The sequence below is a fragment of the Monodelphis domestica genome, chromosome 5 (genome assembly GCF_027887165.1).
Source record: "Monodelphis domestica isolate mMonDom1 chromosome 5, mMonDom1.pri, whole genome shotgun sequence".
Lineage (NCBI taxonomy): Eukaryota > Metazoa > Chordata > Mammalia > Didelphimorphia > Didelphidae > Monodelphis > Monodelphis domestica.
The window spans coordinates 105,491,206-105,505,187 of NC_077231.1; the positions used below are offsets into that span (position 1 = coordinate 105,491,206).

A 13,982-nucleotide genomic window follows, 5' to 3' on the forward strand; every position below is an offset into this window, starting at 1 on the left:
AACACTAATTTTAAATTGGAAAATTGCCTATCCATTTTGATTAAATATATATAATTAGCAGTTAAAACTATGACAACCTAGGACACAAATTACATTTATTTCTATTGTCATTTGTGATATCATAATTTTCAACATTATTTTTGGATTGTGTTGCTAAGATTAAGAAATAAAGTACTTTTTCATGTTTCTGCAGACACTGACACTATTGCAAAAGTTACAGGTTGATTAGATATAGTTAATGTGAAAAAAACTATAAAAGTATAAGTGAAAAGCGAAAAAAACTAAGTGAAACAGCCATCTTGTTTTAAATTCTTAGAAATATTTTGAAGAAAAATAAAAATTGATAAGAAACTGACATGACAAACCACTGAAGGAATATTTAAAAATAAGAAAATTAACATCATATGTTCAATAAAAATGTGACTTTATTGAATCTATTTTTAAGATATGTTCTTATATTTTGAAAAAATCCACAACACTAATAAGATTTGGGCTATTTTTATATTTCCAGTTTGTAAATTATGGCAGTTAGAAACTCAATTTAGCTTAAAATCAGCTATCATAATTCACTTTAAGCATTTCATTGTCATCTGAGCATGCTATATTGAAATACACACTCATTTGTTTCATCAGTTTAAACAAATATATCTATAGGTGAATTGAATTCACTTATTGCTTTATGACCAATGGCCGGCATTTTAACATTCTTTTTGGAAATATTATGGTTTAATATCCAAGACACAAGTTTTAAAGGATTGCACTCAGGTGGAAGTAGAATGGCATAAAATCAGAAATGGAGCTGATTATAAAAAATATTTAAAATAAAACCCCCAAAATATCAGTGTATCATCAAAGGATTACCTTTAAATTAACATACAAATTACAAGAACAGTTTTATGTTTGATGGAGAAAGAGAAAAACATCAAAAACTTTTATCTTAATTGAACAGATTCAAACCAAAATAAGCTTTTTTTTTTCTAGGAAAAAACATGGGCAATTCTGTTCAAAATGATTAATATATACCAGAAAAAGTATCACAACTTGGTCAGGGGGTTTACATCATCCAGCCCAGGGCCAGCAGTCTTGTCCATGAGAACACATTTTCTCATGTTTTCTTTAAGAGCACTATCCAGTCCACCCACAGGACGTGGAAGTAATGACAATCTCTTCAAACACTGCAATAAAATAGGAGTAGGGTCCTCATGCCACATATTCATATAGCACAATTTCTCAGTAAGTATCCATTTTGTTTCCATTCATTCATTACTATAAAAAGTCATTGCTATTACTTGTAATAAAAATGACTACCGGGGATTTAAGCTATTTTCAAATATTTATTTATTGCTTGCTATGTGCTGGGTTGTTGGGAACACAAAGATAAAAATGAACAGTTCTTGCTCCCTAAGAGTTTACTATCGAATAAGGTGAGATATACATAGATACATACATACATATCTTACATATATACGTGCATTCACTTGTGCTTGCTTACAAAATAGATATAGCATAACAACTGGGGGATGAAGGGAATCAAGTGGGAAAATGGTGCTTGAATGAATAAGCTTTGAAGAAACATTGGGATTCCAAGAGGTAGAGATAAAGAGGGGGTGCATTACAGGCATGGGGGACACCCATTTCAAAGGCATAGAAATGGGAGATACCTTGTGTAAAAAGTCAATTTGGCTCTGCTATTTAAAGCAGTTTATTCAGTCCTCATTTATATGGATCTCTGCTACTTTGGCTAGGTTTTGCTAAGCAAGCTAGCCTGCTGAAAGAGACATTTTTGACTTGATCCATTGGGCAGTGTTTATCACCCTGGAACCGTATGTATACCATTCTTAAGCCTTTTTCCTATAGAGGTCTAATTTAGCAACTTGCATTAACCAAATTTTTCTGTATTTAGGTCATGACTACTCCCAGTCAATCTAGATGCATAAAATTGAAGTTCACATGATATCAATCAAATAATATTACTAAATTATGTAGCAAAGGAAGTATAATATTTAATGTTTAAAATGGAAATGCTACTTACTACTACATAGTCTATTTATTAAATAATATGAAAATTCAATAAGGAAGTACTAGTAAAAATCTCTTCTATCTTACTATTTACAAGAGACTGGAGAAGGAAGAATGAGCTAATTGTGGGTTGAATAATTTTTAAACATGTTAAATACATATAATTTTATATACTGGAGAGTTATACTTTTTTGTTTTTTAAAACATGTTATTGCTGCTCAGACATTTTTTCAGGCTTGTCTGACTCTCCAGGACCCAATTTGGAGTTTTCTTGACAAAGACATACTGGAGTGATTTGCCATTTCCTTCTCTCGCTCATTTGACAGAGTAGGAACTAAGGCAAACAGGGTTAAGTGACTTGCCCAGGGGGAAAAGCTAGTAAGTGTCTGAGGTCAAATTTGAACTCAGGAAGAGGAGTCTTCTTGATTCCAAGCCCAGTGCTATATTTACTGTACCACCTTGGCACTCTTAGAACAAGGGTGTTGGATCTCCTTAAAGTTTTCACAATAGAGATTTCCTTCATTTAAGAACATTTGAGTGGTCATCAAAACAATTTGGTACTGGCTAAGAGACAGAAAGGAGGATCAGTGGAATAGACTTGGGGTAAGTGACCTCAACCAGACAGTCTATGATCAGCCCAAAGATCCCAGCTTTTGGGACAAAAATCCATTACTTGATAAAAACTGCTGGGAAAATTGGAAGACAGTGTGGGAGAGATTAGACTTGGATCAACACCTCACACCCTACACCAAGATAAACTCAGAATGGATGAATGACTTGAACATAAAGAAGGAAACTATAAGAAAATTAGGTGAACACAGAATAGTATGCATGTCAGATCTTTGGGAAAGGAAAGATTTTAAAACTAAACAAGACTTAGAAAGAGTCAGAAAATGTAAAATAAATAATTTTGACTACATCAAATTAAAAAGTTTTTGTACAAACAAAACCAATGTAACTAAAATCAGAAGGGAAATAACAAACTGGGAAACAATCTTCATAACACAAAACTCTGACAAAGGTCTAATTATTCAAATTTATAAAGAGCTAAACCAATTATAAAAAAAATCAAGCCATTCTCCAATTGATAAATGGGTAAGGGACATGAATAGGCAATTTTCAGTTAAATAAATCACAACTATTAATAAGCACATGAAAAAGTGTTCTAAATCTCTTATAATCAAAGAAATGCAAATAAAAACAATCTAAGGTATCACTTCATACCTAGCAGATTGGCCAACATGACAGCAAAGGAAAGTAATGAATGCTGGAGGGGATGTGGCAAAGTTGGAACATTAATGCACTGCTGGTAGAGTTGTGAATTGATCCAACCATTCTGGAGGGCAATTTGGAACGATGCCCAAAGGGCAATAAAAGACTGTCTACCCTTTGATCCAGCCATAGCACTGCTGGGATTGTACCCCAAAGAGATAATAAGGAAAAAGACTTGTACAAGAATATTCATAGCTGTGCTCTTTGTGGTGGCAAAAATTTGGAAAATGAGGGGATGCCCTTCAATTGGGGAATGGCTGAACAAATTGTGGTATATGTTGGTGATGGAATGCTTTTGTGCTAAAAGGAATAATAAAGTGGAGGAATTCCATAGAGACTGGAACAACCTCCAGGAAGTGATGCAGAGTGAGAGGAGCAGAACCAGGATAACATTGTACACAGAGACTGATACATTGTGGTACAATCGAAGGTAAGGGACTCCTCCATTGGTGGTAATACAATGACCCTGAACAACCTAGAGGAGAAAAAACACTATTCACATCCAGAGGAAAAACTGTGGGAGTAAAAACACTAAAGAAAAACTATAGCTTAATGACATGGGTCGAAGGAGATATGAATGGGGAAATAGACTCCAAATGAACATTCTATTGCAAATACCAACATGGAAAGAGGTTCTGATCAAGAACACAGGCAATACCCAGTCAAATTGCGCATCAGCTATGGGAGGGGTAGGGGAGGGCAGAGAGGGAAATAAAATGATTTTTGTAACCAAGAAACAATGTTTAAAAATTTTTTTAAAAAGTAGAATCAAACCAGAAAAAAAAAAGAAAATTTGAAGTTACCGAATTGAAAAAGAATGATTAATTTTTCATGGTTAGAAGCTTTAAACTTAATGAATACTCCAGGAATATCATTTAGAGGCAACTTTGGGTGTAGTAAATAAAGCACTGAGTGTGTAGTGAGGAAGACCTGAATTCAAATATGAACTGTGCAACCCTGCATAAATCTAAATGACCTTTAGTGCCTCAGTTTCCTCAACTGTAAAATGGAGATAATAAGATACCTTGAAAAGTTGTTGTGAAGATTAAATGAGATAATATTTCTAAAAGTGCTAAGCATGTTACATGGCGCATAGTAGGCACTACATAAATGCTGATTCTCTTCCCTTTAGAGGTAGAAATTACTGAAGTAGAATAATATGGTATGATTGCCACCTATTTCATGCTGTAACAATTCTAATCAAAGAAAGATAGGAACAAAATTATGGGAGTTATATGAGCACAGGATTCCCAACCTCAGGAAAGAAATGCTCATATTTGAAGAGTTGCTAATGGTAGATGATCTTAAAACAGAGATAATCTTGCAAAGAAAAATCCATTGTTTATTAGGACTAGAAATCCTAATTTTCATAGAATGGTGGACATTCACCTGCTAGCCATCTTTTCACTAAAAAGTTTTCAAATCTATAATTTGAAGAAATTTTCTATGGGAACATATCTATAATTTATAATATTGGAGAACCAAAAGGAGAAGTACAACTCACTTTACATAAATTTACTTTCCATATAGTTTTGCTAGAAAGTAATTATTTTGTAAATAAAATACCTGTACTTCTGATCCTTTAAAATTCAGTATATCTAGTTTAAAACAACATCTAATCAAATTAAACCAGTAAAATTTAGAAGTTTTGAAAACCCCACAAGAATAACAAAGTAAGAAAGATGTAAGTTCATCAAAGGAAATATATGGGGTCATTTATTTAGTGCCTACTATGTCAACTGCTTTGTGTGTCAATGGTCATGTATTGTAGAATATGTAAACAAAATTCTGTGTCAATATAGCTCTACCCAGTCATTTAATTCAATTAGCTATAGAATTTACTATTTTCCTCCTATGACTAAAAGCTTACCTGTAATTATGTATGTTTTGTTTATGCTTTTGTTTTCTTATGCCCAAGCTATTAAGCATAAAAAGAAAGTTGTGATGTTAAATCACTATGTTAGGCATTCACACAGAGTTCTAATTTAACTACATAATTTTTGATATCATTAAGTGAAATTTATCGCATTAATTTTCACTAAGACAATATCAGTTTATAATTCAAGAAATGAATGCCTGATTTTCCTGGGGTAATGGATCAGGAAATTATTACAACCAGTTTTCATTTTTTATTCCCTATTTAATGCTAATCTTATTCTTAATTATAACATTTTACATGGAACTAAAGATTCCAATAAAAATTTTATCTTCAGTTGTGCCTTAATTTGCAGGGACTTAATTTGACACTAGAAATAATTTTGATAAAAAGTGTGACCAATTAAGTGTGACCTTACTTAACTTTCAAGGCATAATTTACATTAATTCAGAATTATTTCATGTGTTATTCTTTACAGAAGACACATTGTTTTAAAATCATGCCTGGCATAACTCTAAACATTGTGGGAATTTGTAGAATTTTGGTAGAATATAGTTTACTTTTCAATCTGTAAGTTTTAAAAAATGATCTTTAAAAACTAAATCTATATTTCATTATGGAAGTTTTCTTTACTGGAGAGACAAAAAAATTAACATTTAGGCAATGTGCAAGGAGTAGTTTTATTAAAAATGTTTACATGTTTTCCCCCTTCTCCAAATATCTTCTTTGGTCTATCCAAAGATGGCTGCTTGGTTTCTGTCTTTTTCTCCTTTTTTCCATTGAATATCATAATAGGAACGCAGAAATATGATCTATCACAGTGAATCTTTATGGAAACAGCTTGAATGATGTTATAAAATTAAATTTTAATAAGATTCCTGCTATTAGGAAACAACTTTGAAAACAGGAAACAAAGGATGTTTCTCAAAGAACCTAATGATTTAATGGGTGATCTTCAATTGGCAACAATGATTTGTAAATGCACCACAAAAATGCCATTATTCAAATCTAATCCAATCTTACATGTGGCAAATAATTCAGAGCTTTGCTTTTTCCATAAGGGTAGCATATACATGAAATGAGAGGCAGCATAACATAGTGAATAGAATGCTGCCCTTAGAGGCAAGAAAATCTGGTTTCACTTCCCACATCTAAAATTTTTTGGCTATGTGACACTGAGCAAATGTTCTAAGCAACTGTCAAAAACTGTAAGTTGCCAGAGAAGGTACTGGATTGGTGCAGGAAACTTCCTTAGTCAGGAGTTCCCTAGGCCATAGTCTTTATCCTGATGCTAAACACTAAATATATGCTAACTCACGTATGCAATTTTTGTATGCTTTGTCACACAAAGGGCTTAGAAATTATTAAACTTTTAAGAATTAAAAGAAACTGAAGACAGAATCATGAGATATCCTAGTCCAAGTGAAGCCTTTTTATTATTTTCTTTTTCTAATAATTCCCTTTTTCTTTCAGGAATCTTGACTTGGAATTTAACAACGAAGAAGGCAAAGATGGTGGTAATGCCTATGTGTATCACTAGAACCTGAGGAAGCTACAAATATAAATTGTTCTAATTCTTTTCTGCTCTGTTAACATTGTGTCACGAACATCAGAAACCTCAAATACTGCCATCTCAGGAGGTAAAAATAGTTGAAACTGTTACTTATATCACTGTCTAGAGAAGACATATATGCCATGTGCTTTGTAAAACTTGAAGTGCTACATGTCAACACTATTTTAACCTATATGTCACCTAGGTGTTGTTTTGTATAGTACCTGGATCACTGCAAAAAAAAAAAAACACAAAAACGTTCATTGCATAATTACTCTTATTTGCTAAGGTTCAAGAAGGCCGTTATTGCTTTTATGTAATAGTCAACAAGCATGTAAGTGCCTACTATGTGCCAATCACTGTGCTAAGTGTCAGGAATGCAAATAAAAGCACATAATCATTCATGCTCTCAAAGAGCTCATACTCTAATGTGGAAGACAACATGCAATCAACAGTGTATAAACAAGAGGTATAAAGAGCAAATCGGAGATAATCAATAAAGGGAAAGCTTAGCAATCACAGGGAATTTGGAAAGGCTTCTTGATAAATGAGATTTTATGAGATTTGAAGGAAGTCAAGAGGTGAGGATGAGAACGGTTTTTCCTTGTTTTCATTGAATAAATTCTAATGGCACTTCCATTTTCCATCAATGTTATATGGTATTAATATTGGTTAATACCATTAACAATGGTATTAACACTAAAGTTATAAAATCCAAATTCTTTCTTTGACCAATTTTCTTTCATTTCAAAACCAGTTATGTTTGGGGAGAGATGGTTTTCTGTTTGTCTCCATACCATTATTATTGGAATTTCCATTTTTTGTTATAATGAAAAAATAATTTGGGGACTTTTCTATTAGAGAGACCTACAAGTTTTGCATTTCTGGACTATGATTACATGCAGCTGCAAAGCAAATAACAGATTAAAGCAAACATTTTTTTTGAATTGTCCTTTTTTTGTTTTGGCCATTCACTATTTGAAATTAAGAGCTCCTAAGAGATGTGAAATTCCACAAAAATGGATGTATGTTACATGCCTGCATCTAATTGTTTAAAGCCTAAAATTATACATAAACAACTGAAGATATTTATCATTCCTTTCATGTTTATGATTTAAGTCAGAGTTTTTAATCATTCATTAATAAATTGCTTTCTTTCTATTGAAATTTCAGCAGCCAGTAGGAATAATAAACAATATAAAACTTAGAACAAAGTATAAATGGCCTGGAATCCTATATAAACTTTTTGTCTTATGCATTTGTACACACAATTCAAACTTAATCATGTGCTGTTTAAGTCTGTGAGAAAATTCATTTAGTACAATAGGCACATTAAGTAGACACAAAAGTCTGGTATCTTGTCTATATTCACCCAGATTGATAAAGTCTCCTTTTGCTGATGAATTGGACTTTCATTAGAGATTAGAATAAATCAGAGTGGTTACTCTTCTCACAATGAAGTTGTTTATTTTCTTCTCAAAGGTCAAAACATAGTCTTCCTCCATGCTCAAATCTCATAAATCATTTTTGGCTGATTTCTCCCACTGTTCTTAGGTTAACACAATGAATGCATTGTAATAGTGTCTCAGAGCTCATTAAAGTCTTCAACAGCAACCACAAAAAATTTCAGAACACACCAGAACAAATTAAGATGTTTCTTTTTCTTTTCTGATTGTTTTCAGCACTGAATCTTCTCCCAAAATTTCACATAGTTCGTTGAGTCTCTGTTGCATCTTGGGAATACCAGCTAGTTGGGATTCCAGTTTTTGTTTTTCTTCACTCAATGATAAACGAATAGCTGTATCCAATTGTTCAAAGCGCCAACCTCCTTCTCCGTCAAACTGTAATAAATGAGTGTGGTATTTCCTGCATGATCAGATTAAATTAATATCATTAGCAAATGATTACACAATTATATTCTTGGGCAGATCTTTTAGAAAGATGTCTATTATGTAGAAAAAAAGGAACCAGGAAGAAGTTAATCACTGTAGTAATTTGAAATCTTTATTATTTCTTTAAAGTACTTGTTTCAGGGGCAGCTGGTAGCTCAGTGGATTGAGAGTCAGGCCTAGAGATGAGAGGTCCTGGGTTCAAATCTGACCTCAGACACTTCCCAGCTGTGTGACCCTGGACAAGTCACTTAACCCCCATTGCCTAGCCCCTACCAATCTTCTGCCTTGGAACCAACACACAGTGTTGATTCCAAGACGGAAGGCAAGAATTTATTAAAAAAATAAATAAAGTGCTTGTTTTGGTCCTCTTTGTTTCATTACTGAATGTAAAACAAGTCATGCTAATAATGCATTTGATCATGTTCTATTGCTCTCTGAAACAAATTTAGGTTTATACAAAACAGAAGGTACAACTCAGAGAAATCAAAGATTGAGAGGTTATACAGAGAGGAATAAAATAAGTATGCAAGGTATTGAGTTTAGTCATTATTCTAAGGGAATGAAAGGTTCCAAAAACACTTTAATTGTCAAAACTTTTAAAAATTAAGTGTTTTTATAACATTTTTATAAAACACACTACATACTTTGTGGCCTCTTGAAATATATTTTTTCAACCTTTTCCCCTATGTATTGTGATTTCATACGTGTAGAAAAAAATGGTATGAAAATATTCTAGACTTGCAATTCAGCTGTAAACTTATAAATTATTGCATAGAGAATTGTTCACTTAGTGTATCAGAGATAACACCTGGACCAAAGTCTGCCTGACTATGATACTGACTTTCTATGAACTATACCATGCAGTCCATCATATTTAATTTTATCCTATAGTTCAAGTTTTGAGGGTTATCAAGAAAAATATTGATGAATACAATGCTGTTCTTTATAAAATGCCTCATAAGAACTTTGGCATAATTTTCTCATTTGATCTTTAAAATATTCTATGAATTAATTCAAATTATTTAGCTATTTAGTTATATATTCAAGTTAATTCTTTATCATTATTATTATTTTCCCTATGTTACAAATGAAAATAATTTAAGCTTGGACAGTATAACTTGCACTAGGTTGATTTTATTAGGTTTTTAAAAATTATTTACTTATTTATTTAGTGCCAATTACAGGTAATAAATTTCCAGATAAGTTTTCTGAAATTATATGATCCAAATTATCTCCTTTTCTTCCTTCCTTTCCAGATTTGATTACTTTTTATCTCTGACTTTTACATTTTTTCTGTTTCCCCTCCTTGACCATTAGGTTATGGTTATGACTATGGTTAGGTTATGACTATTGTTCATACTTTGAGTCGCCCTTGACCATATTTGATATACTATTTCTAATCTTTTGTTTGTATCTGAAATAATAGTAAATGCTTTTTGAGTGAAGGCCTGATAACACATGTACTTATTAAGCTACTTTTTGCTATTTAGAAGCTTTTCCCTAATTGATGGCTTTTTTTTAAGGGACCTCATAATTTCCCCCCTTTGTGTTTAAGTTCATAATAACAGCTAGTATTTATATAATGCTTTATCTGTTTTGCAAAGTGCTTTTCAAATATTTCATTCTATCTTCATAACCCTGAAATATAGGTGCTAGTATTATTTCCAGTTTACAGATGAGAAAACCGAGGCAGAGTAATTTGCCCAAGGTCACAGGGTTATGGTCTGAGGCTAAATTTGAATTCAGGTCTTCTCGCTGTGCCACTTAGCAACCACGCAAATTAACAAATGCATGCGTTATAAGTGTTTCCTAGTTGTGTGCTGAGAAGTCCAAAAGTCTATATATGTGACTTATTACTGTTAATGTAAAAGGGCACACTCCTTTGCCTGTAGTGGATAATATATGTAGTTGATTTTTAACAGAAGCCAAAATGTCCTGAAAAAAGGGAGAAAGAAAACTAAAGAAATGAGAAAAAAAGAAAATGAGATGAAATGGAAATGAAGGTGGATGCGCTCCTTTTTCAGCATTTTATTAAGCTGAATTTTTCTTGCGTTTACGTAGGTGAACATTAATATCCTCTGCTGAGGGGCATTATTAGAACAGTGTAGCTATAAGAATACATTTTAAAATGACTTTCTTCAATCCTGACCAAGCTCTTGCCTTTAATTTCTTATTTAGGTTATGTTCCTATACATAAACTGATTTCAAAACAGGAAGAGAAATGTCCGTAGGTGTCTCTTGAACTGAATTTCAAAAGTGTGCCCTGCATTAAGCATAAAATATTTCAGGGATTAAACTTTGTCAGCAGAACACAGAAAGAGAATACTGCTGTGACTAAGGTTCATTGCAGTTGACCTCCAATATACTTCCATCACAAATTTAAAAAAGGCACAGGAAAGTGGTCATTGAAAAGCTTTGATTTTATCCAGGGATCTAATAATTTAATAAACTTCTTCAGCTTTGGCCTTCACAGAGATTAGCATTGATTTTTACCATGCAATCAATTCATATTAAATGAAAAATGCAATATAATTTGTTCTGTGCTGGTACTCTTCTCTGAAACCTTGTATGACCTAAGCTTTTCGGAGTCTGAGGAGGGGAATCTTCTTTTGGCTTTCCTCCTCTATCAAATGACCTAATGAATTTCTTTCTAAAACTATTTTAATTTAGGGGTTTGTTCTCAAAATTAACGCAGTTTATTTTAAATTGTTGGTATTAACATGGCTCAAAGGCAACATATTCCTCAAATTCCAGAATAAAAGGATAAAGAATGATTTCATAGCATACTACTCAATGAAAGAATTCAAGTGATTGTCAGAGACAAGGGCACTCCTTTTACATTTAACATTAATTTGATTTGGGAGCAGCTCTAAAAATATAGTTCAATATTAGGCAGGAAGAACAAAAATTGATCATTATTGGCTTGGTCATTATTCACTTGGGTTCAGGACCTCCAGAGTTCCAGATTAAAGGCATAATTGGATTAAGATTTTATTCATTTATTTGGTCATTCATTCAATGACATTTATTAAACTACCATTGTATACAAGGCTCTGTGCTGGATACTGAACATTTAAAGATATGAATATATATGTGTGAATATATAAGAAAAAGAGCTTCCTTTCGAGGAGTTCCTAAGAATCCTCAATGTAGTTAGGACATAGGAGTTCAATTTCTCATTCTGCCATTTACTACCTGTATGATCCAAGACATGTCACTTAATCTCTCTGGGTCTTATACCTTAAAATTAAAAAAAAAAAAAGGTTTGGAGAAGAAGATCTTTATGGTCTCTTACAAATCCAAATACTATTATCCTGTAATGGAAGGGGGAAAAGAAGGAGAGGAATGAAGGAAATGTATATAAAAATAATCATACAAAAGATAAATTTCTTTATTTCTCAATCCAGGAGTCTTTTCTCAGTCCTTATCTTTCTTGACTTCTTTTCACCATTTGATATAGTTGACTATTCCTTCCTTCTAGAAATTCACTTCTCTCTAGCTTTCATCCTTCACTGTCTTGTTTCCCTCCTCCTTCTCTGATGGATTTTTCTGTTTTCTTTGCTAGACCATCACCTCTATACCACTTCATTATGTGGTTATAGCCCAGAACTCTGTCCTAGAACCTCTCCTATCCTCTCTCTCTCTCCACTCTCTTGGTGATCTTATTAGTTCCTAAAAATGAATTTATCATCTCTATGCAAAAGTCTTACCTATCTTGAACTCCAATCCCACATTTCCAAATGCTTGTGGGACATTTCCATTTAGATGAACTGTAGATATCTCAAATCCAATATAGTCTAAAATAAGTTATCTTTTCCAAGCAAATCCACTTCTCTTCCAAACTTCCCTATTTTTGTTGATTAATTTCATTATTCTTCTATCCACTATGATTTACAACCTTGCAATGATCCTGGATTCCTTGCCATCTCTCATATTTAATATGTAAACAGTTATTAATTCTTAATTTTGTTTCTTCAGCATCTTTCATACTCTCCATTCACCCTCATTTCAGGACCTTTTCTGCTTGCTTCAACTATCACAATAATTTTCCTTGCCTTCATCCCTTTTCTTCTCCAATCCATCCTTTACACAGCTGCCAAAATGATAGTCTTAGATTCTGAATTAATTAATCCCCTGTTCAAGAAGATCCACCAGATCTGTGTTGCCTCTAGGGTAAAACATAAACTAAATTATTTGCCTTTTAAAACCACTCACAATCTGTCTCTGGATTTCCTTTCCAGGTTAATGAAGCATGACTTTTCCTCCTAAAGCACCCTCATCTCCAATTAAAGAGGATGACCTACCTTGGAGATGATATTCTATCTTTCTCTTTTGTCTTGTCACAGGTTGTTTGTTCTCCCTAACAGTAATGCTTTCTCACCTAACCTCCATCTTTTTGAACCCCTAGCTCCATTCTAGGCTCAGTGCTATCTACTTCAAGATGCCCTTCCTGATTCTCCTAGTTGTTAGTTCCTCGCCTCCTCCCATTACTTTGTCCTTATCTTGAATATATTCTACATTTTCTTAGCTGTGACCATACCATATACCCTCCGGCCTACTAGAAGAATGTTAGCTTTGAGGGCAGAGATAACTTTATTTTCGCCTTTATATCCTCAGTGTCTGGTATTACTGTTGGTGCTTAATAAATGCTTATTTTCTTCTTTCTTTTTTTTATCAAATGAATCAATGATTGATTTATTTTTTCCCATAAAACCAATTCCTTGTCATGGATTGTAATTCTGTCCTTTTCATTTTTAATACTGATAATTTGGTTTTCTTTCTTTCTTTTTGATTAAATTAAACAATGGTTTATTTATTTTATTTTTTTTTGTTGTTCTAAAACCAACTCCTAATAAATGATGGTTGATTGATGTCTATGGAAGATGCTTTGAGACATATGAACAGAAAGAGATCACTTTCTCCTGAAGGCAGCTTTATGGAAGAAGGTTAAGGGATACTTTTCTAGAAGGACTGGTAATTGGGTTGGATCTTGAAGAAAGGGAGATGGCATGTGATAAACTTTTATAGAGTGTTTGTTTACTAGCTTCCAGACACTGTGCTAAGCAAAATTTTCAAATCTCTCATTGGAGCCTGACAATAGCCCTTGGAGGCAGGTGCTGTTATTATCCTCATTTTGCAGTTGAGGAAACTGAGGCAGACAGCAGTTAAGTGAATTGTCCAGAGTCATACAGCTAGGGGATATCTGAGGTTAGATTTTAGCTATGGACTTCCTGACTCAAGGCTCATCTCTATTCACTACCCCACCTAGAGCTGCCTAAGGGAGGTATTTAAACAGATGGAGATGGGGTGAAGATGGGAGATGAATTCACTCCACATATGGGCTGAACAAAGGCAAAGCATGACTGGGGGG

General features: G+C 33.2%; 1 protein-coding gene across 1 annotated transcript in view; it reads right to left on the minus strand.

The window, feature by feature from the left end:
* Nucleotides 1–407: 407 nt before the first annotated feature.
* The window catches only part of ABCD2 (ATP binding cassette subfamily D member 2), a 113,476-nt gene continuing 99,901 nt past the window's right edge, over nucleotides 408–13,982 (minus strand). The window contains exon 10 of the mRNA XM_001367263.5: nucleotides 408–8,585. Within this exon, the coding sequence (XP_001367300.2) occupies nucleotides 8,366–8,585 (220 nt within the window). The 3' untranslated portion in view covers nucleotides 408–8,365. The remainder of the gene's footprint in view (nucleotides 8,586–13,982) is intronic.